Here is a 24,554-nt window from a genome sequence, read left to right on the forward strand (position 1 = left end):
CACCCACCCCCCGAGGAAGGCGGCCTCGCCTATATCCCCGCCATCTACGCCCTCCCACCCGATCCTTTCCCCGACGTCGAGGAGTTCGTCCAGTGGTCCTCGCGCGCCTACCACCTCGCAATCGTGAGATTCACCACGGAGCCGCCCCGCACAACCCTCAAGTCAAGCTTCGAGCACTACCTCTCCCTCAATCCGTCCATCAAGGCTATCTTCGTCGGGACCCGGCGCACTGACCCGCACGGGGCCAAACTGACACATTTCGATCCCACCGACAGCGGATGGCCTGAGTTCATGCGCATTCACCCTGTCATTGACTGGCACTACGCGGAGATCTGGGCTTTCATTCGTCACTTGGGTCTCAAGTATTGCTCTCTCTATGATCAAGGTTACACCAGCCTCGGTGGCACTACAGATACCCACCCAAATCCCAAATTGCGTATGGACGACAACGCCGGTCCAGATCAAGGTTCTGCAGACTGTACACAATCTCAGCACTACCGGCCAGCCTACGAGTTAACCGAGGACCAGGAGGAGAGATTGGGACGCAGCAAATAGCGGCAACTCAACGGCCAGGGGCCGTCTTCAGTCCATTCCAGCCCCGTTGTATATAGCGAGACCTTAACGGTCCTTCCTCTTCTCTTTAATCTTCGTCTCTGACCCCTTCTTCCTACTCCCCTCCAAAACCGCAGAGGCTCAGCGGGTTGCCCTTTTGATTTATGTCCATCGCAGAGCTATAGACTTTGCATACAACCTTGCATTATTTTTGAAAACATTCTGATCCTGCGGAACTTGATTCGAGCCGGCCTGTCCGTTTTCAGTTGTTAGAATAGGCGGCCGTGGCCTGTTGAATGGTACGAAAAGCGAGCTTGCGCTTTTGGACAGATAAAGAATTCAGGAAATCCTTTTTACATCTATGAAAGGATTTGTCATTGCTCGATTCATGGAATCGGTAACATATGCAGTCCTATATAACACATTCTGTTGATCATACATCAAACTGCTGTATCGAGAGATTAAAGCGAAGATAACGCTTGCAACGCTCAAATCTTAAACTGCAACAAGAGGCGAAACGAAGCCACAAAGAGAAAAGAAGAAGAATCACGAGCAGGAGACGTGGAATGGAAAAAAAAGGTTCTGCAATAGCCGAGCCAGAGCAGTGATCATACAATCGATAGGGCTATACTTTTCCAGTAAAATAATCCGCAAGTTAGAACGTCATGATGCTCGTTCCGACTGCCATGGTTGACAACAAGGACATTTTGGCGCCTATGAGTAGTGACGATAGGGATATTCGATAGCAATGTGATGGGTAAGACCCAGCTTGAAAATGTCAACTCAAAGAGCGGACCTTGGAGAAGTCATGAGGACATCCTTGCACGGGGAGATTGGAGATAGAGACTCAACCTCCATGTTCTCCTTCTGGGGACTGGAGCCTTGGGATCGAGCCTTGACGCATGGAGTGCTGGGCATAACTGTCTTGGAGGAGCTAGCAGAAACATTGTTTGGCACAGCATGACGGTCATAGAGTCGCCCATGATACACCGGAGTGGTCTCCCAAGTTGCTGGACTGTTCTTGGTTGACCATGAGCTGAAACGCATGTTGCTAGCCGGATTTTTCATCAACTGGTACCTGCTTACATTGTTAGACCACTCATGGCATCTGTACCAGACAATCCTTCATACATACGACGGGGAGATGGACGTCGCAGGAGTCCAAGTGGAACCTACTCCGACCGGCGATGGATAGCTGACCTGGGAGTTAGGGCTGAGATGATTGGCGGTCTGCTGGAGACGATGCAGAGAAGGAGATGGAGTAGAGCCCTGAACCACTTCAACGGAGTAGTTGTACTCCCCGGCACGGTATGCACGACGTTCGTTGCTTTGCTGCTTCAATATCTTTTGTGCCTTCGTGTCTGCGAACCGGAGGAGCAATTTCACACCACCTTTGGTAATGTTGTGGAATTCAGTCAACACTTTCTCGGCGATTTCACGTGTCTCGAAACTGGAAAATAGAGTCAGATTGGGCCGCAGCGGGGGATCATCTGGCGAGTGAACACTTACCGAGCGAAACCGACCTCCTTGCTGACGCCAGTCTTCTCATCACGGCTGATCTTTTCGGAGACAACACGGTACGGCTCGAAATGATGACGAAGGTCCTGAGCATATGTTAGAAAATCGTTTCGGATGAGGCCACCGTACTTACAGCTTCAGTCCAAGTGATCGGAATGTTAGTGCAATAGATGTTGGTCGACGTCCTGTCCTCAAGATCCTTCAGGCGAGAATTCCGAGATTTCTGAAATGTGTCAGCATTTGCAAATCTCTGAATGGCATGATTCACAGTACTTGTGCAAAACTCGCTTGATATCCAAGATAAAAAAAGCCCCGTATGCAATTCTCACATGACTCGAAGTTGAAAAACTGGACAAAACCGAATCTAAAAGCGAAGTTAGCGTGAGAGATCAATCCATTAACAGCTGCTTTGACATACCCTTTGCAAAGACCAGTGTCCAGATCCACAATCGCCTTGCAACGATCGATCTTCCCAAAGCGAGCAGCATAGGAATGCAGCATCTCATCCGTGGTCTGCGGCAAGAATCCTCTGATGTAGACGTTGGTAATACCTTCGCGGTTCTCGAGGCATTTTGCGAGCGTCACTTCCGAAGGGTTAGTCCACATGGCGGGGACGGCTCTCGGGATCGGCGGTTCCTGTTGAGTGAGACTCTCCAGATCCTGGAGCATGTAGCCATTTGGAGTCTTCATCACCTGGTAAGGGAGACATGGTTGCGGAAGGCCGTTGTAGTTCAGAAGTGGAATAGAGGAACCATCCATGGTGGACCCAGAATAGAACTCACTCTGGTTGCCAGGAGTTTCAGAGGTGGATTGGCCGGTTGCCTTCTGGTTCTCGCTAGCGATCCAACCATTTCGCTTCTGGCCAGCCAGATTCTGCAGGTTGTTGTCTGCCATGAAAGGAAATGGATATCCCTGCATTGTTGCTGGTGCCATAGAAAAACCGGGACTGGCACTTGGATACATGGTTGGAAGATATGGAAGGTGACCCAGCTGGCTTGGTCCAAGGACAGAAGTGGGATTGAAAGAAGAAATAGGAGGAATGCCATTAAGCATTGGACCACTGGGAAAGAGGACAAACTGGCCATTGTAGGGTGCACGATTGGCCCCAGATAAGTCCATGTTTGGAGGCATCGTGAACGGCATGTTGCCCTTGATGGTGCCGTACTTGGGCCCAGAACGCTGGTTTTGAAAGTTTAGACCTCCTTGAAGCGGAGCAGAACTGTCATGGTGACCCTCCGGCTGGTTGGCAAGACCGTTCTGGTGGTAGCCAGCAGCAAAGGGAGCACAAGAATCTCGGGCAAATTGCCCAGACTGGGACTGAGGAGCTTGGCTAGAATCGGCAGACGCAGCATGCTGTTGAACCTGGGACTGCATGATGGCTGTTTCTAAAAGGGATCTTCAATATCAGTTAGCAATTCTTCATTGAAATAGACCTCCGCCTTTCAGGTGTCACCATTCGAGCAAGAGCATACAAATGCTCTCTGATGATCTGCGTGACCTTGAAGAATCAAAAGCTAAGGTGCAGGGGACACTCACCTTGGACTTCGAGATCGGGCGGCAATAGCAGGCTATATAGCGTTGAAAAAGACAACTTGATGATCAAATTCGGGTCAACAGCCTGCGTAATGATGGAAGAGTGCTGTAGTTAACTCACCTACTCTCGCGATGGAGCTTCGTATATTAAGACGATGAGGATTGAGTTTCTTGTGGTAACGAGAGCGAGTAAAGGGCAAACGAGAGCCTTTTCCTGACGATGAATAGAGCTGATAGAGGCAGAAAGATGACTGGTAACGAAAAGCTGCTAGCAGAGAAGATGAATTGCTACCGAGGAGAATGGGATGAAGAAGAAGAAAAAAGCGAAAGAATGTGGGATGTGAACAGGGGGAAAGAGTCCTGTTGGGCAAGTATAGGGAATCAGAAAGAAGGGCTTGTTTACGGAAAGAGCAGCTCTGGGACAAGCTACAAGAACTTAGAAAGAACGATCTATAGAACGTACAAAAGATGACACTGACAATGTGGAAGGAAGGTAGTCACAGTATAAGAAATAGGAAAGCGAAGGGAAGAGAAGAGGAAACCGTTGAGTACTTGGCTGAGATCAACTGAGGCATCAATATGCAGCCTGAAGAACCAAATCATGGACCTGTCCATGGCAAAAAGAGCATCTACACAACAACAGCAGGAGTGCAAGGCAGCTATCCTTAGAAGTCATCACCGAGTGATGCAGGCAACAAGGAATAGCAGAGATATATTCTCCTTATGTTCAGACCCAGATGACTGAAGCCGCTAAGTCGATAAATAAGTAATAGACCTGCCCTATTATAAATCATACACGTATTGCAAGGCACTTGACAGTAGTGCTGAGAGCGTTCTAGTGAAAGACGAAGGTACATGGATAAGACCAATAGTTCTACCTTTCTTCGAGCCCAGTCTATGATGATAGAGTACTTTGCGAGACGAGGCAGAATGAGGAAAGCCCCGGGAAGATCGAAGCAGAGCAAAACGGAAGGGGGAATCAGAACAGAATAGACATGCTGAACAGATTGACTTGCAGATCACAACCAGCACTACTGCTCTGACCTGTCTTGCAGCCACTTGTACACGACAGAGAAGTCCTTTCCTCGGTGCTCCTGCTCGACAGAGTTGTATACCTCACGAGCAGTCTCTGCCAGTGCCAGGGGAGTGCCGGACTCCTTTGCGGCCGTGATTGCTAATCTGAGATCCTTGTTCATCAAGCTGACTCCAAACCCGCCATCATATCCACGAGATGCTGGAGCGTTCTCCACAACGCCAGGAACAGGATTGTTCACTTCCATTGGCCAACAGCGGCCGGTGGAGGTATTGATCATGTCTGAGAGAGATTTGGGATCCAGGCCCCAGCGAATTCCGAGATTCATGGCCTCGGCTGTTGCGATGTTGTTTATAGCCAAAATGTAGTTGTTGGCAAGCTTACCCGATACACCTGCTCCGGGAGGTCCCAGATGCCAGGCCTTCTTTCCCATAAGCATTAGAACCGCTCTCACTCGATCAACGAGCTGGCCGGTTTGAGATGACGCTCCGAACATAAAGGATAATGTACCTGCACGAGCACCTACTACCCCTCCTGACATGGGAGCGTCGACGAAGCGCCCTGTCCGTGTCGTGTGAATTGCGTTTGCAATCTCCTTGGACGACGCGGGGTCAATTGTCGATGTATCAATAAACAGGCGCTCTTCTTCCAGAGCGGGCAGGTCACCGTGCCTCATGATCGAATAGAAGACATCCTTGACGTGCTCTGGCTCCGGTAGACTGGTGATCATGACTGTCTGTAGAGGAGGAGATTAGTATCAACAACGCAAAGTGAGTGAGACACACATATAGGCAGTTAGAAAATATTTCAGAAAGGATATAATGAACCACTAGAGCAGCTTTGCACCATGTAGCACAACACCTTCGGTGTATCAAGAACCATGCAGCTCCTGATCTTTGAGCGGTAACAACTACTAATGAACCAAGGACGTTTAACTTACCGACTGCTCTGCAACTTCTCGAGCACTCTGGGCGACCTCAACCTTCATTGCGCCATCTGCAGCACCACTGCTTTTCGTAGCCTCTCGTGTCTCCTCCACAAACCTCTTCGTGGCATTCTCGTTCAAATCACGCACAATCAGCGTGTCGGTAGCTGGAATTTTGGCACGTAGGTTCTTGGCCATGAAGTAGCCTACAGATGAAGAGAGAAAACAATTAGACCCGTAACTCCTTCATTTCAGACAAACGCCTGTAGTCAAAAGGTATCTTAAACGCGCTGATTCACTGTCCTTCCGTGAAAATTGACGCACAGCATTCGTTTCCAGCAAACGCGTCGAGAACAGAAGTAATCAAGACAAAAAAATAAGATCGCATACCCATTTGTCCTAAACCGATGAATCCCCATGTTGCATCGCGTTGTAGAGTAGTAGAGAATGTCCTGGCCGCAGAACGCTGGAGCTGCGACACCCGTGACAAAGAATACGGCAACGATTTGGAGACAGAAAGTCCCCGCATTCGAAGGGATACTGTGGATGTGAGACTCATTTTCAAATTGTCAACGTTATCAGACGAATTGATCAATTCCAGCAACTCTTCCCGGGCTGCACCAAGAAGACGATCGAAGAGAAAGACAAGAGGAAAGTGTGATGGATTAATGTTAGATCTCAGGCTTCAGCAAAGGCGCCGGGAACTCATCAGCAAGTCAGGCAACGCATCGAGTTCGGTGTTACGGTAAATCTCCTGCAGAGGTATTCCCGAGGATCGAATAAAGAGAGAGGGGGAACATTCTTCTCCGCTGCTTTCCGAGGCTTGCCATGGAGAATGCCCTTGCACCCAGAAGAGCCTTGGCCATGTCCATAAGCGGGCGGTTGCTTGGAGCCATCGACTTTGGACTTATCCGTCTCCACTGATCCGTTCCGTGCGGGGAAAACCCACATCAGAGCGCGGAGAACCGAGCATCACGTGCATCACGTGCACTGCTGTATCATAGTCTCAAGGCATTCAGGCATCATGACCGGAGTACTTTCGGCCGAATTAGGTAGTCTACTCTCTCATTTATACATACGGCCAGGTAAAAATTTCTTTGAAAGATATGATAACATCGAAGCGACTATCATGTCCCTGTCAAAGGCATCTGCACCTCATAGGATCGGTGGCAATGATCTTCAGATACATCTATTGTTGGCTTTCACCCAGTGCAATAGTTCACACCAGTCTAGATACAAAATGGAACGAATTTATAAAATGTATAGGTCAGGGAATAGCAATGGACAGAATGGGTATTGTGACTATCAATGTGGTGTAACGCCCGCCATATTAACCCAACATGAGAAACACTGAACAAATGCAGACGTATCTTCTCGAGCAGAGACAGGAAAAGAGCATGGACTGGGATTGGGACATAGTTCGACAACCGACAATCACTGTCCTGGCGATGTCGGGTTGCTGGTCGGTCCTGTGAGGTATTCTGGTGGCACTTTCGGCACCCGGGGTGAGTTCGCGGCTTGAACGGCTGCACGCTGCTGGGCTCGGATCAAGTCACGTTGCCGCTCTTTCTCCCGGTTTGTGGCCGCGCCGCCTGTTAGTCTTCTCATTCCGCTGCGGATCATAGACTCAAGGGACGAAGACCCGTCTGTTACACTTCGGGGCTGACTATTATGGAGTGTTGTCGGCGGTTTGCTGATAGTCAGGCGCTCATCGAACTCATAGAGCCCGTCTTCAAACTCATCATCAGACAAAAATGCTGATTCGCTGAATCCAAGGGGTGGAGTGGAAAACTGTATACTGGACGAGCTTGGCGTAAAGAGGTTGTTAGCTGGCGAGGTGACGGAGCGAGCGTGTGATGTTGGCCGCAAGGTGTGGCCCGAAACATGGGGCATCAGCGAATTCGGCGAATAAACACCGGCACTATCAAAGCGCTGATTCGGCGGTCGAGATTCAGCGAGACCATTGTGAAATGACGAAGTTGATGCAGTCCGCGCGAGCGATTTGCGCAAGATAGGTGCCGTCTGCTGATCGTAAAGATGCGCACTTGTGTCCGCATAGGCACCAGTAAAGCCTCGCAACGTTGCGTCTGGCATTACATCGAGCCCAGGGTTGATAGGCTCTGTCTCCTCGAAGAAGTCATCTAGACTGTCTAGTTTTTGCACAATGTCTCCCATGTTGCCGTCCATCTGCGTGTCCATTGATTTCATAGTGTCTGCACGCATTGGGAAGAATGAATCTTTGTATTCATCCGCATGGAATTCGACTTCCGGTGTAACAGTCTCTTGCACTTCCATAGGATCCACCTCAGCACAAGTGTAGAACACAGCGTGAACGTTATGCCGAGTGATACTTGATTGAGTAGCAGGCATGGGAATGGACCACCCAGTAGGTTCTGGGATGCCATAGAGACTCTGAATCCTCTCATATTCTTTGCGGATGGCCCGAGAGGACGAGGACGAGGCCATACTCATACGAATGTGATGACGCTCCATCGGATTTCCGGAAACAGTCATGATGTGATCCATGACTTCTAAAGCTTGAGGACAGAGATCGGTCTGTAGAAGTCGCAGGAGCGGAGAAATCAGGTCAGGTCCGTGCGAGGTCACCTCGGGCCGCCGCATGTCAATCTCAGGTATCAACACGCAAAGTATCTTCATGATCTTCACGCGAAACCATCTAGACGTATTTGTCAGGAGGCCCATCAGAAATATCAGGCTCTGGACGTCCTGACGAGGGAAGTAGTAAGACCGCATTTCTGCGATGATGTGATTCAGAAAATCGTTCTCTGTCTTATATTGTCCATTGGCGAGCCCGAGAAGAGACGCTGCGAGACGCGGGCATCCTTCTCCCTCTGCAACGCGCGCCAACAACGTAGCACGCGCAAGAGTCTTCGGATCATCAACATCTGGGTCGAACTGACGGAGGAAATGAGCCATGTTTGCTAGGATCGTGAAAAGCAGTCTGTCGCTATCCCCAATAAGCGCGTTGTTGGGAAGGCCACTTAGTCGATGCAGGACATCCAATGTGCGATTGAGGGATTCTGAAGATTTCAACCCTTTGTAGACCAAGTTCTGAAGCCCCTCGAAGCCACCTTCCCACTTGGGAGGCTGGCCTTGAATGAGCTCGGTGACCACTGCGGGGTCACTCATATCGACGCTGTCCAGGAATTTTTCCAGCATTCCAATGCTCTCGATGAATTCCGTCTCGTGAATAGTATTGAGGCAAGCGCAAGTAGTCCAGAATAATTGGGGATAACGCAGAAGGTCGGTGGGGGCAAGAGAGCTAATGATGACTTTCAGAGTTGTTAGGATTTCCATGGAGAACGTTTGGTAATCTGCCTCTTCATCCGCGATGGTATTGGAGAGCCGAGCTAACATGTCCGCAAGCATCCTCGGGTTCAGAGACATTGATATGCAGCGGAATACTTGGAACGACCGACAAGCCAGGTGTCGCACTGGGCATGAAGTAGCCCAGTTGAGTGCTTCCTTGGCCCAGAGATCACTGACACCTTCGTATGCGAAGCCGAAAAAACTGACGACCTGACGGGTGACAGTGGACATTGAAGGAGGCACTCTGCTGCCATCCTCCCCGTCCTCTTTGTCATTATTATCTTCGTACTCCCAAACAACCTTCGGGTCACTCTTCCGTATAGATTCAACGAAGTCCTCGATGCCCTGTCGCGTTGCTCCAGGCGCATCGTCGTCGATCTTGGCAGCGATCAACTCGTGGATAAGATGGACCAACATCTCTCTCGCTTGCTCTTGTACCGTGAGCATGTAATGGTCCCATAAGATGAGCACGACGTGAAGCAGTTTGACGACGGCTTCTAAGGGAAGAGTCACTGGCGCAACCATTAAATCTACGAGGAAAATAAGTGCCACTTGACCGAGCGAAAGGCCTGCTTGCTTATTACCGACGGGAAGCACGGTGCCTAGATCCGCCACATAGGGTAGGCTTTTGATATCCGGCGGAGCTGGGGTAATATCCTTCCTCTCTTGAACCATGTTCTTAGGTACGACCTGCATCAAGAAGAATTCAATGACCTTCGAGCCGGCAGGCGTCCCTGATAAGAAGACGACGACTTGCTTGGCATACTCGACGAAGTTCTGCTCTTTGCGTTCTAGGCAAAGACTGATGATAAAATCAAGAACCAACTGTACATTCCCGCCATGGGGTCCTGTTGCCAGTGCCTGCCAGAGGGCTTGCACCTCGTTCGGTAATATGTTGCCACATCGAATAGTGATTTCGAACAAATTGGCCAGAAGCATGTACGACCTGGCTGTTGGGCCACCATTGGGATCAATTTGCAGCTCCATGGTTTGAACCCAAGGTAAAATTGCAGCCACCATATTTCGCTGGCTATCAGGGCCCACATTCCGGAAATGCAGCGAAAACTCCGAGAACAAGGTAAAGGCCAAATCGGAGTGTTGTTTTGCTAGTCGCCTGGATGTTTCGAATTGAGCGAGTTTGTAGACAGCTGTTGTCTTATCAGAGATGCTGATGTCGAAGTCCTGGAGTCTGGAACTCTTCTGCTGACGTTCTTCTAGTATGCGAAGAAGTTTTGCAGATTTCATTCGGATCTCGCGCTTCTGATTTCCCAGCGTAACGAGAACGGCGCCCAGGATTCTCCAGAAGCCAAGCGGATAGTCGGTGTGTTCTATCAGCACTTGAGTCACCACCTCAAAGTAACTTTCCAGTGCTTTCGGCCTTTCTGCGACATAACACATCTCGATTGATCTCTCTAGTAGGTAAGCATGCTCTTTGTTGTGGACTACCAAGTTCTTGAGCGCTCGTCTACCGATTGCGTGCCACTTATCGCTGATTGTGTTGAAAATTATGTCAATCCAAGAAAGCATTCTGCCCGCGTCGAATTGAAGCACTGAGCCACTTTCCGTAGTGATACTGATTGGTCCAGCCTGTTGAAGATTAGCCACTGATTGAAGGCCACACTCGTTTCAGCTACTCACACATAAAGAAGCCATTGCGCTAAGAGCTGCTGCGCGGAGATTCTTCTTCTCGATCTCCATTGCAGCTGCGGTGTTCCGAAACTCCCCAGATTCAGATTGATGGGCCATGGCGAATTTTCGCATATTCTCTTCCCTTTGAGAAATCTGTGCTTGATTAGGGGAGTACCCGCACCAATCTTCCATTAGCGAAAAGGCCGATTTTCGTGACTCGAAGGGGATCCAGTGAGATGGGTCTTTGGTCCGATTAATTCCCTCGAATAGCTCTTCCATCAAGCCACAGTAATGGAACCGCAGCCGCTGGAATTCCCAGTCGTTCTGCACTTCAGCATCACTTAGGAAGATGCGCAGATCCTTTGTATAAGTGACGAGATTATTGACGATCCAGTCGTCATTGTACACCTCGGTTTCTCGAAGGAAATGCGAAGTCAATTTGTACACATGCGTGACCTCTGTCCGCAGTCGATCGGTTTTTCGATTTCGTCTTGGGCTGCTCGGGGATCGGTGGTGTACACCGATGCGAACTTTCGCTTCCTCATTGCACGTCGTTACGGCGTATTGAAGAGACTCAAGCAAAGTGCGATAGAGATTCTTATTGATAGAGCCCAGTGCTATCACGATTGCATTTCGGATAGAGGCCCGCTCGGCTGACAGCAATGGTATCACAAAGGCAAAGAGGCTTCTGGCGGAGCTGATCTTATCTTGCGACTGCTGAGATCCCTTGGAGGATTTGCGCGCATGTTGGGCATTTGCTAGCTGACTTTGGGACTGCGCACCCACGCTGTTGAGAGTGGTACAAGCCATGACTAGATAGAGCTTCCATTGCTCTATGAGGATCTCCGCTGTCATGTTGCTTCTGCCCAACGCACGAGCTTGAGCAGGGTCAATGGGCGCATATTGCGGCGGATGTGTACTCTCAGCAAGAGCAGTGATAGTTTTGTGCATCTGGACGAGCCTCGCACAAACGATCTCTCGGCCCAAGGTCACGGCAAACGGGCAGGTTTCGAAGCTGATCCTAATGATGTTCGGGAATACCTTTGACCACAGGGTCGAGTCGTAGGACACCTCGCTACTGCACAATTCAATCAAGGTGTTATGCGATGCGCTCTTTCTTTTCCCCTTCTGAATTCGGCTTCTTTCGGCAACACTAAGCTGTTCATCGTTGACGTTCAGAATTTGATGCGCGTCGGCTTCAAGAATTCTTATAATTCTTGTGTTCTCCTTGCCAAGAGCGCTGTCGAACTCCGTGATCAGCCGAAGAACGGTAATTGCAAAAGCACGGACCCGTCTCGACTGAGAGCAAAGGAAGAAAAGGCCATGAGACTCAATCTCCTCAACGTGTGCGAGCACACTAGAGAGATCCAACTGCAAGGCTCGGCTTCCAGTGCCAGACTTGTCGACAGGGTCGGTAGAAGCACCTTTGGTCTTTTGTTTGATCTCTTCTATCCAGATCTGCAGCAATTGCACGTACAATCTCAACGTGGACTCAATGTGACCTGGCCCGAGCATGCCTTCGTCTGACATGGTGGAATATCTTGCATCAAAGTTGAAGATAAATCTCGCAAAACCAATCGTGACTTGTTGAGCGTGTGACTGTCGCGCGATTGCCTTTAAGGATTCAGCAGAAGAAAAGGCTATGTTCGACTGAACGTGCGCAGTCCCGGTACAAAGTAGATTAATCAGCGAGTTGAACGGGATGCGATCTGACAAGCAGCGAGGGAGCGCCTGGACTGCCACGTGAAGCAAATCGTAGAAACCCTGCCTTTGATCCCCAATACTTAGATGATCATCACGCCTTCCGAAGCTAAACGCCTCTGAGATTGGTGTCTTAGGAGTTGTGCCACCGAACTTCTCATCTAGTGCTGCTTGGCCGCCAAATGTGTTGTCGCAAAGAAGTGTGATCTTGCCAAGGATATCACAAAAACGAGTATAATATTCCTTGACATTATCACTTAGCCTGGATGTATTGACAGGCAACGACAGCGCTCTATCTTTATTCTCCAGGGAACCGGGCAAACGTGGATCTGTGAGAAGCTGGGGTCGATGTAAATGAGTGGGAGCAGAGATATCAGTGAATGGGTTTGGAATTGAGCCAGTAGGAAACGGAGGGCAGAGTTGGTCACAATTCTCAAGGTCCGTCACAATCGCCAGGAAAGATCTGATACCTATGACCATTTTTTCTGGCTCCATTTGTTCAATTTTGAGCTCTCTTCCGGAAAGGAACAGGTCCGAGTTGATCAAGGGAAAAATGATGTTGCGGAAGCAGACATCAGGGTGTTTGAAGCCGATCATGCGAACCAGCTGGATGAGGGGTTCCGCAACTGCGGGCTCTGTGCTCAAGTACGTCCTTTTGCCAGCAGGCAAAGCTATTCGGGCAACCTCCTCAACTTTTCGGAGAGTCACGGTGGGGGAGTCTGTGTAGTGAAAGAAATATGTCCACAGTAGGCGGCACATAGCTTGAAGGGCTGGGCCACGTGTGGGACGATCCTTCAGTCTTGCCGGAAGACCTTGAACAACCGAGAGCCATTGAGACGAAAATACCTCCTTCGAAGAGACACATAATAGTAGCACGTGAAGAGGAAAGGCAGCCGCCCAGTGACGGGGCTTAGGTAGCATCTGGGATAGGCGGGATTGAACCAAATCCAGGAATTCTTTCCACTTGGGTAAGCTGAGATCACAACTCGAACTTGCCGCTACTGGCAAAAGGAGTTTCTCGAAAATGTAACAGTAGGCCTGCTTGACACGCTGCCCATGAGCATTGGTAAATAAGCGTGCCAACGACCGCATGAAGTCGCATGATTTACTCCAGGGTTCTGAGTAAGTCCTGATACGAAGGTGTCTCATGCCCAGGATCAGAAGTTCTGCTCGGGAGTCGCCCTCCTTTGACGGCCCACGGAGCATTTCTTCCTTCTGATACCGCTCGAGTTCTGCTAAGAAGCGACCAGTGACACTTGTGAAGTTCGTCTCGCTCATGATACCAAGCAACTGGGAGTAGATCCGCCAATTAGCCATGCGAAGCGGTGATGCTGAAATCTGATCCGGATCAACTGTCTTGAGTTGACCGAAAACGATGTCCTCCAAACGCTCTGCCATGTCAATCGTTATGGAGGCTATATTGCTCTGGTTGAATATCTCAATCAAGACTCTGCAAACAAGATACACGGACACTGTCGCACGGCGCTCCGCTAAAACGACATCTTCTTGCCGAGTTAGAATGGTGTTGGTGGTCGTCGAATCCGTTTGCGGTGCCGAATCGACGGCGATTTGGGACGGCTCTGTGTTACGACGCACGATGAGCCCATTATCAGAGACAGACGACTTCTGCTAAAGCAGGAGTCAGCTTCTGGCTTCACCTTCCAATGCCATATCGGCGAGGGTTTTCGTGATCTTGGGACATACTTGATTGGCCTGCTTAGCCATTATGGCAGCATCTCCTTTGGCCTTTCGCCAGAGCATGATGGTGTCGATCAACGGCTTTGGTTTCTGTCGTGAGATGTGGCCCAGGGCTGAGATCAATTGATCAAAGTTGGGATCCACGCCAGGCCCGCAAACCTCCTCTACGGGAGCATCCGAATGTCCCAGCTTCATAATGGCTTGGTTGACCTTGTTGTCTGCCTGACCAACGAACTAAAGAAGCCGTCAGTACAGTTTCCTCAGCTTGTGTATAAAATTTCGTGCTCACAGAATTGAAAAGATGGTGCAAGGCATATTCGCCAACAGTTTTGGATTCCGAGTGTTGCTGTCTCGAGTGTGAGCGGCTATGAGAACGCTCCCTCCAGGATTTTCCAGCCGAGTTCATCCTTCTATGTACTGAGCTCGCCGGGTTTCCGTTGCCGACTTCGGCACCATCGTGATCCTCGATGGTACTCAAGGTCCCCTGCAAAATATGGCTTGTCCCATTGCCTCCAGGGCTATGGTGATTCGGGAGCATCTCGTTCTGATCCAAACGCCCTGCGCCAGCAATCTCCTGTTCATTTCCGGCGCCGCGGCCGAGAGATGCGATCAATTCGGGACTCAGAGGACTTGTAGCGTTGGAGGAAGCCGCAAAACTCGGATTTCGAGAATGCTGGACTCCATGGACAATCGAAGTCTGTCGATGGTGGCCGTATGAGTTCGAGGGCCTCCTTTCGAGGCCGACATCGTATCCTATACCTGGTCGTGCGGCAGTCAGATCGGGACTTTTCGAATGAGACTGGCCACGGCGATTATTCTGAGGCTGTAGCGTCGAGGGGGCTAGCGCGGATGGATCGGCTGCTCTTCCTCTCGCAGCGGAGGTTTCTCGACTATGAATGGCAGACGCAGGAGTACTCCTCGTAACCAGGCGTTCTGGTGGAGATGAAATATTATGGTGCGACGCGAGACTCGAATCGTCAGGGATGAGGGGCATTGTCGTTGGCTGGATGGGCCCAGCTTTACTCGTCGGATGTGATGCCGCTACATACGGGATCAGACGTCAGTAACTTGCAGTCCACATTCGAATAATACCAGGTCGGAGGATATTTGACAATAAAGCCCATCCATTTGTTCGATCAGAGGTGCAAGTCCAAGCAGAAAGGAAGGTGTTTGATGTGGTGAGACTGGTCAAGAAAAGCCCGAAAAATGCGGTCACTTACTATTGTGCTGCATCATTTAATTTAATTCACGGTCACGCTGTGCTGGAGCTCATATTCACAAGAGCAAAGAAATCTACAGGAACTTGTGAGCAGCACATTGTTGCTCAGCGGCCCTGCAAATGGGAAAATTGATGGTGTTGGTGGTGGTCTGAAGGCGTGAATTTGCTGCGATAAGCTGTTTGGGCAGTTGTTTGTTCGCGACGGCGACCGACAAGGCTCGAGCACGGGGTCTTGATGGGCCCTCGTCAACATCAACAAGAAAATGGCCATGATCGATGGAGCTCAATAGAGCCCATCTAAAACTCAAGCTCTGCTCAATTTGTGGATGAGATTCATGGGCCTCTTTAGTATTTCATTAGTCTCATCTGCCCATGGATCTTGAGAAAAAACTGCGTCCGGGCTCAGTCTATTTACAAGGATACCGAAATGGCAGTCGACCCTATACATTCCGTCTCCGATACTTTCAATTGCTCCATTATACTACACAGAAAGAAAGCGAACCCTCAATCTCGGTGTATCTTGTTCTTATCAATATACTACCACAGTTGGAAGTAGACAAGAGCAAAAGGCCGACTTTATATGCTACACCATCGGGTACCGGATAGAATGTCACATGTTGAGGAGAAAAATCCAGGAATTCCGTTGATTCTACCTTAGGTTCCAAGTTCCAAGTCATAGACTCTTGTGCTTTTTAGTAGTGCTTGCATGAGACTGTTCTAGTTTTCTGCATAAGATTACAACTTCATTCCTACGTCTACAGAGTATACATCTAGGTTTTTTGGCACTATCGTCAACGTGCTACCAGCTGCCCTTTCAAAGTTGCATCAGCATGAGAGGCAACGGTTTGCTTGGCTTCTGCAACTGGGGATGGACGGATGGGGCTCTGGGGATTTCTGCTGGTAATGTATCTGTCACTCAAGCCTGAGGCAAAGTACCTAGTCTAGGCGGCGAAATATGAATTTGAAGAGGTCTATATCCAAAGTTACCATCTGGTAACTGTAGGACACCTCTTCCAAGTTCAATTGACGTCGGACCTTCTCAAATAGGTAGCGCCCGCACAGTGCGGAATCCTCCCGTTCTCCCTTCCGCTGCACAGAAGCAACACCCAGAGGACGAACTTCCACAAGTTTCTGAACGACGGAAATGATCACCATCCTCTCCGTTGAAGGGCTCAAGTCTCCGGGGTCCAGTTGACAACAGGGCAGTGTTATGGAGAATCTATCACAGAACTCTCGCTCTGATAGGCCGGTACCCGAGAACAAGGCGAGATCTCATTTGCAGAATAAGTAATAATGCTTCATTTCTCTTCAATTAGGTCTTGGTACCTTGCTGTAGGTGGATGCGAGAGCGAGGAACTTGAGAGTCGAGAATCCTTATTTAGTCGTGATAAGTTGATAACTCGGGCATCATTGTAATCAGAGTATCACATCTAGTCTGTCTACTATATGCTCGACATATCTTTGATGTGTAAATCATAGGGAGTGCACTACCCATACCCTTCAGTATGTGCTCATATTCTTTCCCTTCATGCTCGTCTATCTACTCGATCGTTGAGATGTTGTAAAATCCCATTTTAAAGGCGGAACTCGGCTAGCAACGCTTTTCGGCAGGACTAATCGGGAGATTTCCCCATATGAAGCCAAACAAATTCATGTGGGCAACCCGCCAACTCCAGCGGATACGCCACCTCCAGTCTCCTGTGTCGATTGTATCTAAAATCGAGGGACCGAAGTTCCCTTCCGATCCTGACCTTATCGGTAGCCGGGGTTCATCGCTACTGCAAGGATGTACTATAATAGCCTTGATCTGTCCCAAGCCTCCGTCTGATGGAAGAAGAAGGAATTCTGTTCTAAATATTCATTCAAGTCCTCGCTGGGCTTGTATACCTTTATCTTTACTCCGTACTCTTTCTCTCGGTACCGCCATCACGTGCGAGCATATCTTTACTGTACAGGATCGCCCGCCACCATCGCCGCGGCCATCTCCGGAAGACCGGTGACTATCATCCGAGAGGCCACGCTTACTCTAGTTGTTAAGGGGCGGGAAGAAGCGATACCATCCACGCTGGTTCCGCTCCGAGTTATGTGGTTCGATTAGCTGAGGACAGGACGTTACTTCTCACCACACCACACTTCTCTCTTAGCTTTCTTCTCTGACTGTCAACTTCGTTTCCTCTTCCTCCCCAATTGATGAAAGTCGCCGCAGTCGGTTGATTCCTCATCTTCATTCTTAATTTCTTCCTTGTGTATTGTTTTCGGCTGGGAAGGCCTTGGAGATCGAGGGGTTGTTGACCTTTCATCTCTTTTCCCCTCTCTTCGTTTCTGTTCTGTCCCTCGCCTAGGGACAGGTCTGCGTCTTTGAAGAACAATTCAACATGGCGCAACTCGACACTCTTGATATTGTTGTCCTGGTAGTGCTCTTGGTGGGCAGCGTTGCCTACTTCACCAAGGGCACCTACTGGGCCGTTCCTAAAGACCCCTACGCCACCGCGAATACCGCTATGAATGGCGCCGCCAAAGCGGGTAAAACTCGGGACATCATCCAAAAGATGGAGGAAACCGGAAAGAACTGTGTGATTTTCTATGGCTCTCAGACTGGAACTGCCGAGGACTACGCATCCCGACTGGCAAAGGAAGGTTCCCAGCGATTCGGCTTGAAGACCATGGTCGCTGATCTCGAAGATTACGACTATGAGAATTTGGATAAGTTCCCCGAGGATAAGATTGCTTTCTTCGTTCTGGCTACCTACGGTGAGGGCGAGCCCACCGACAACGCCGTCGAATTTTACCAGTTCATCACCGGTGAGGACGTCGCTTTCGAGAGCGGTGCCTCTGCCGATGACAAGCCGCTCTCCTCGCTCAAGTACGTCACTTTCGGTCTTGGTAACAACACCTACGAGCACTACAATGCTATGGTTCGCCACGTCGATGCTGCTCTTACAAAGCTTGGCGCGCAACGCATCGGCACCGCTGGAGAAGGTGATGACGGCGCTGGTACAATGGAGGAGGACTTTTTGGCCTGGAAGGAGCCCATGTGGACTGCTCTGTCGGAGTCCATGAACCTGCAAGAGCGCGAGTCTGTCTACGAACCGGTCTTCTCTGTGATGGAAGATGAATCGCTGAGCCCCGAGGACGATAACGTCTACCTTGGCGAGCCCACTCAGGGTCATCTCAGCGGCAGCCCCAAGGGTCCCTACTCTGCGCACAATCCTTACATCGCTCCCATCGTCGAATCTCGTGAATTGTTCACCGTCAAGGATCGTAATTGTCTTCACATGGAAATCAGCATTGCTGGCAGCAACCTCACTTACCAGACCGGTGATCACATCGCTGTCTGGCCTACCAATGCGGGCATTGAAGTCGATCGTTTTCTCCAGGTCTTCGGTATTGAAAAGAAGCGCCATACCGTTATCAACATCAAAGGTCTCGATGTCACTGCCAAGGTTCCCATTCCGACCCCCACCACCTACGACGCGGCCGTTCGCTTCTACATGGAAATCTGTGCCCCTGTCTCGCGTCAGTTTGTGTCCTCTTTGGCGGCATTCGCTCCCGACGAAGAAAGCAAAGCCGAGATCGTGCGCCTCGGTAATGATAAGGATTACTTCCACGAGAAGATCAGCAACCAATGCTTCAACATCGCTCAGGCTCTTCAGAATATTACCTCCAAGACGTTCTCTGCTGTCCCGTTTTCGCTGCTTATTGAAGGCCTCAACAAGCTTCAGCCTCGTTACTACTCTATCTCGTCTTCCTCCCTCGTTCAAAAGGATAAGATTAGTATCACAGCTGTCGTCGAATCTATCCGCTTACCTGGTGCATCCCATATTGTCAAGGGCGTGACCACGAATTACCTCCTCGCCCTCAAGCAGAAGCAGAACGGTGATCCCTCGCCCGATCCTCATGGGTTGACTTATGCTATCACTGGTCCCCGCAACAAGTACGACGGAATTCACGTTCCGGTCCATGTTCGCCACTCCAACTTCAAGTTACCTTCTGATCCCTCCAAGCCCATCATCATGGTCGGACCCGGCACTGGCGTTGCTCCTTTCCGTGGCTTCATCCAGGAACGTGCTGCTCTGGCTGAGAAGGGCGAGAATGTTGGTTCTACCCTTTTGTTCTTTGGTTGCCGCAACAGCAATGAGGACTTCTTGTACAAGGATGAGTGGAAGGTATGTTTGCTGTCTTCTTGTGAGCACATTTGGGCCCATTCGTCTAACTCTCAATAGGTTTATCAAGAGAAACTTGGAGACAAGCTTAAGATCATCACTGCCTTCTCCCGCGAGACTGCGAAGAAAGTGTACGTCCAGCACCGGCTGCAAGAGCACGCCGACCTTGTTAGCGATCTCCTGAAGCAGAAGGCCATCTTTTACGTCTGTGGTGATGCAGCCAACATGGCGCGGGAAGTCAATCTTGTCCTTGGCCAAATCATCGCCAAGTCTCGTGGCTTGCCTGCTGAGAAGGGTGAAGAGATGGTCAAGCACATGCGCAGCAGTGGCAGCTACCAGGAAGATGTCTGGTCATGATTTTGGCTTGTTCGACTATTTCGCCTTCCTTTACTGCTCCTTCTTGTCATGACATTTCCCATCTCCCTTTTTTTCTCTTTTTCTGACGCCTAGATGATATCTGCATATATACACCGCCTGTTTTGATTCTTGCTCCTCGTTTTTAGGCGTGTTTTAATGTACGCATGCTGCTCTGTTTTGGGCTTGAATGTGGTCAGCTCTATAAAAGATGGTTGCCACCATCAGCTTCAGCAGCTATCATTGATTGGGAAGGATAGAGGATGACAGATATCAATGAGGTAACAAGAGACTGAATGATTGGATTCCAGGATATTCTCGAGCCAATATGGACATAATGAAATGGCACGAATGGCATCACTCCGGCAACCCGTTACTTGTAAACGATTGCAAATAGAGATTTCAATGTAGAACTTAGATCACAGTGGACGTTGTTGTTTTTTGGGAGGTTGTTCAGGTAAACATATTCTGTGCTCGGTCATAGAGTCGGAGATAAAAAAATGCAGGAATGGAACCCGCAAGTCATCGTCATTCGCAACTTGACGTTCGGGCCCGATATGACCCTGGCAGCTAGTAGCTCAAGTGAGCTTTTCCATCTTCCTGCATCTCCATTCGAGCCGGCATTCGAGTATCATTAACCTGTCAAGGAGCGATGCAGATTATTGCTATATTTTCTGCACTTGATCCAAGGTTGATCTAAATCTTGTCGCTGGCTGCGGTTCCCTCACCCACCGTCCCCGCAGTTATTGGTAACCACCACGAAACGCCCATTCCGGGACTTCCATTGATAGTCGTGAAGACTACGAGTCAGTACAATGGCATACGTCGTGCCAATTCATCGGGCGAGCAGCATTCGCCATGCCCTCAAGCTGAATTTCATGAATTCGGAGGAGGACTGTCTGGTCGTTGCGTTGGTGACCCTCTAGTATCGGTGACAGATCTCGGGCTATCAGATGGATATCGGCTGACAGTCTTTCATTTGCTCACTACAGGAAGTCTAATCGGCTCGAGTTCTACTCACCTACTCCAGATGGATTGGATCTTGTGGCCTCTTGCGCCATCTATGCGAGGGTGACGATGCTGGCTCGCCTTCCCGCCCCGGCTAATTCCCCTACAGACCATCTATTCGTTGGCACCGATCGGTACACATACTTCACGTTATCTTGGAACAGTTCAGAAAAGCGAGTCTGCACGGAACGGGACTATGTCGACATATCGGATCCGTCATCGCGGGAGTCGCAAACGGGGAACCGATGCTTGATCGACCCAAGCGGACGGTTCATGACCTTGGAGATATATGAAGGTGTTATTGCAGTCATACCGATTATTCAACTACCCAGCAAGAAAAGAGGGAGGGCTGTCGCCTTGCCTTCGGGCCCGGATGCTCCACGGGTGGGGGAGTTGGGAGAGCCAACAACAGCAAGGATTGAGGAGCTGTTCGTCCGCTCGTCGGCGTTCTTGCATGTGCAAGAAGGACTCCCCCGCTTGGCTCTACTGTACGAGGACAATCAGAAGAACGTCAAACTGAGGGTGAGGGAATTACAATATCATGCGGCGACCGGAAGCAACAGCACTGCCGACGCTACATTCGGGGAACCGGCAGACTTTACACAAGACCTGGAACTCGGGTCTTCCCACCTGATACCAGTACCCGCTCCGTTAGGTAACTTCCCGTGAATTTCTGCGTTGCTCTCGGATGGTGTCGTTCTCCGTGCTAACATTGACAGGCGGGCTTCTCATTCTCGGTGAAATGTCGATCAAGTATGTCGACGCAGATAATAACGAAATCATATCGCGCCCCTTAGATGAGGCGACCATTTTTGTGGCCTGGGAACAGGTGGATAGCCAGCGGTGGCTGCTGGCTGACGATTATGGAAGGCTCTTCTTTTTAATGTTGGTCCTGGATTCTGACAACCAAGTCGAGAGCTGGAAGCTAGACCATTTGGGCAGCACATCCCGTGCATCCGTCTTAGTCTACCTTGGCGGTGGTGTCTTGTTTCTGGGCTCGCATCAGGGAGACTCTCAGGTACTGCGCATCAGCAATGGCTCGTTGGAAGTGGTACAAACCCTGTCAAACATAGCGCCGATATTGGACTTTACGATAATGGATCTCGGCAATCGCTCTAGCGAAAGTCAGACCCACGAATTTTCGTCAGGCCAAGCAAGGATTGTCACTGGCTCCGGCGCCTTTGACGACGGAACGCTCAGGAGCGTCCGCAGCGGAGTTGGAATGGAGGAGCTGGGTGTGCTAGGAGACATGGAGCATATCACGGACCTGTGGGGCTTACAGGTAGGAAGCATCGGCAATTTCTTGGACACACTTTTGGTCACTTTTGTCGACGAGACCAGAGTATTCCGTTTCAGTTCCGACGGTGAGGTCGAAGAGATGGATCATTTTCTCGGGCTGAGTCTTTCAGAAAGCACTCTTCTGGCGGCCAATCTACCCGGTGGGCGAATATTGCAAGTCACTGAGCAGAGGGTGCTCATCGCAGAGGTAGAGGGTGAAATGGTCACTTACGAATGGACTCCACCGAATCAGCTCATTATAACTGCTGCCTCTGCCAACGATGACTCGATCGTTCTCATTGCAGGCGGCGAGCTTCTGACAGTCTTGGACATTACCAACGAAGTCCAGATCGTACAGCAGAAGGATTTTGGGGCAGATAATCAGATCTCTGGTGTCACTGTACCCTCATCGCCGACCGGGGTCTGTATTGCCGGGTTTCCTCAGCTGGCAAAGGTCTCAGTACTAAAGCTTCAGGATCTGTCAGAGATTTATACCACGTCAGTGGGCCTGGCTGGTGAAGCTTTCCCTCGTTCGGTTCTTGTGGCGAACGTGCTCACGGACAGCCTGCCTACTCTGTTCGTTTCCATGGCCGATGGCAGTGTGATCACTTACTCATTTAACACGAAAGACTTCTCATTGACTGGCATGACCAAGCTAATATTGGGCTCCGAGCAACCTACTTTCAAGAAATTACCAAGAGGCGATGGCTTGTTCAACGTTTTTGCTACATGCGAGAACCCGAGCATGATCTACGGATCAGAAGGGCGGATTATATACTCTGCAGTGAACTCCGAAGGCGCCTCCCGGATATGCCATTTCAACTCGGAGGCCTACCCGGAGTCGATAGCAGTTGCAACATCTCATGACCTGAAAATCGCTCTCGTGGACAAGGAAAGAACAACACAGATTCAAACACTCCCAATCGGGGCAACGGTCCGAAGAGTGGCGTACTCGCCTTCTGAGAAAGCTTTCGGTATTGGTACCATCGAACGGAAACTCGTCGACGGAGCAGAAATCGTTAAGAGCAGATTCGTGCTTGCTGACGAAATCCTGTTCCGGCGCCTCGACGCTTTCGAGTTGCGGCCAGAGGAGTTAGTGGAAAGTGTCATCCACGCGGAGTTTCCGGCAGGCAAAGACGCAAATGACCGAGAGGAGGTCAAGGATCGATTCATTGTCGGGACAGCGTACCTGGACGATGAAGGCGACGAGTCGATCCGCGGTCGCATCCTTATTTTTGAGGTCGACAATGGCCGAAAACTGACTCAGGTTGCTGAGCTACCCGTCAAAGGAGCATGCCGAGCATTGGCCATGCTAGGGGACAAAATTGTGGCTGCACTCGTTAAGACAGTGAGCATTCATTTTCTCTTGGTCCACTTCCCTATATAATTACTCTACTAACGTTCCACCAAGGTCGTTGTGTATAGAGTCGTCAACAACAATTTCGGCGCCATGAAACTGGAGAAGCTTGCCAGTTATAGGACCTCGACTGCACCAGTGGACGTAACGGTGACAGGCAATTTGATCGCCGTCTCTGATCTCATGAAGAGCGTGTGCCTCGTGGAGTATAAGGAGGGCGAGAACGGCACGCCAGATACGATGACAGAAGTTGCGCGCCACTTTCAGACTGTATGGGCCACTGGTGTTGCCAACATCGCACCGGACACTTTCCTGGAGAGTGACGCTGAAGGCAATTTGATTGTCCTTCGTCGTAACACCACTGGTGTCGAGGAGGATGATAAGCGTCGCCTGGAAGTGACAGGTGAGATTTCGCTGGGTGAGATGGTCAACCGCATCAGACCGGTCAATATCCAACAATTGGCTAGTGCGGCTATCACTCCACGAGCATTTTTAGGCACTGTAAGTTTCCTCCTTGTCTCTATCAAACAATCCTGCGAGACAACTAACCGAAGCAATCTCAACAACAGGTGGAAGGTTCTATTTACCTATTTGCTATTATCAATCCTGACCACCAAGACTTCTTGATGCGTCTGCAAGCGACGATTGCAGGAAAAGTCGAATTGGTTGGAAATATGCCATTCAATGAGTTCCGAGGCTTCCGCAGTATGGTGCGAGAGGCTAAAGAACCGTATCGCTTCGTCGATGGAGAGCTCATTGAGCGATTCCTCACATGTGAGCCGAGTGTGCAGGACGAAATCGTCAGTACAGTGGGTAAAATGAGTGTAGATGAGGTCAAAGGGATGATAGAAGCACTCAGAAGACTGCATTAGAAGTCTCTTGTGTTTGATCCATTTCTGTGCGTCCTTCTTAGAATGAATTCCCCTTGATGATACGATTGAAACAATTGCATGGCCTGATGATAGAATGGGGACTTCGCATTTTTGAGAATATGGTTGAAGGAGTACGCAACCTATGTGGGGGACATTTTCCGTGACAATGATGAAGGGTGTGGATCAGAAAGAATCCAGCCACCATTGGAGATACATACTATGTAGAGATATGGCAGTACCTGAGAAGATGGATGTAATTGAAGCACATATAGAGGCATGAACCGTACCTGTCTGCCTCGTCGCTGGTACATGAACAGAGCATCAACAACAGAACATGAAGGTATATCAATTATACAGCTGGTGAAGGAAAGCGGATATTAAGAA

The 24,554-nt window shown here is 49.9% G+C and overlaps 5 protein-coding genes across 5 annotated transcripts; 2 read left to right on the plus strand and 3 right to left on the minus strand.

The window, feature by feature from the left end:
• Positions 1 to 1,335: 1,335 nt before the first annotated feature.
• Positions 1,336 to 3,444, minus strand: CDV56_100399 (putative RNA binding protein MSSP-2; the record flags this gene model as incomplete). The annotated part of the gene is made up of 6 exons (XM_026754018.1): positions 1,336 to 1,630; positions 1,688 to 2,002; positions 2,062 to 2,156; positions 2,204 to 2,293; positions 2,344 to 2,434; positions 2,489 to 3,444. The coding sequence occupies 6 exons, from the start codon at positions 3,442 to 3,444 to the stop codon at positions 1,336 to 1,338; spliced, it is 1,842 nt and encodes a 613-aa protein (XP_026611624.1).
• Positions 3,445 to 4,634: 1,190 nt separating this feature from the next.
• Positions 4,635 to 5,759, minus strand: CDV56_100901 (uncharacterized protein; the record flags this gene model as incomplete). The annotated part of the gene is made up of 2 exons (XM_026754520.1): positions 4,635 to 5,372; positions 5,577 to 5,759. The coding sequence occupies 2 exons, from the start codon at positions 5,757 to 5,759 to the stop codon at positions 4,635 to 4,637; spliced, it is 921 nt and encodes a 306-aa protein (XP_026611625.1).
• A 1,236-nt stretch (positions 5,760 to 6,995) lies between these two features.
• Positions 6,996 to 14,913, minus strand: CDV56_101271 (putative cell morphogenesis protein (PAG1); the record flags this gene model as incomplete). The annotated part of the gene is made up of 4 exons (XM_026754890.1): positions 6,996 to 10,478; positions 10,530 to 13,850; positions 13,926 to 14,153; positions 14,209 to 14,913. 4 exons carry the CDS (start codon positions 14,911 to 14,913, stop codon positions 6,996 to 6,998), a joined length of 7,737 nt encoding a protein of 2,578 aa, XP_026611626.1.
• A 2,600-nt stretch (positions 14,914 to 17,513) lies between these two features.
• Positions 17,514 to 19,658, plus strand: cprA (NADPH--hemoprotein reductase cprA; the record flags this gene model as incomplete). Its single annotated transcript, XM_026756319.1, has 2 exons — positions 17,514 to 19,304; positions 19,362 to 19,658. 2 exons carry the CDS (start codon positions 17,514 to 17,516, stop codon positions 19,656 to 19,658), a joined length of 2,088 nt encoding a protein of 695 aa, XP_026611627.1.
• An 812-nt stretch (positions 19,659 to 20,470) lies between these two features.
• Positions 20,471 to 24,170, plus strand: CDV56_103064 (DDB1/RSE1 family protein; the record flags this gene model as incomplete). The annotated part of the gene is made up of 5 exons (XM_026756683.1): positions 20,471 to 20,565; positions 20,648 to 21,318; positions 21,383 to 23,289; positions 23,353 to 23,799; positions 23,868 to 24,170. 5 exons carry the CDS (start codon positions 20,471 to 20,473, stop codon positions 24,168 to 24,170), a joined length of 3,423 nt encoding a protein of 1,140 aa, XP_026611628.1.
• Positions 24,171 to 24,554: the final 384 nt, after the last annotated feature.

Source organism: Aspergillus thermomutatus (assembly GCF_002237265.1).
Source record: "Aspergillus thermomutatus strain HMR AF 39 chromosome Unknown NODE_215, whole genome shotgun sequence".
Classification (NCBI taxonomy): domain Eukaryota; kingdom Fungi; phylum Ascomycota; class Eurotiomycetes; order Eurotiales; family Aspergillaceae; genus Aspergillus; species Aspergillus thermomutatus.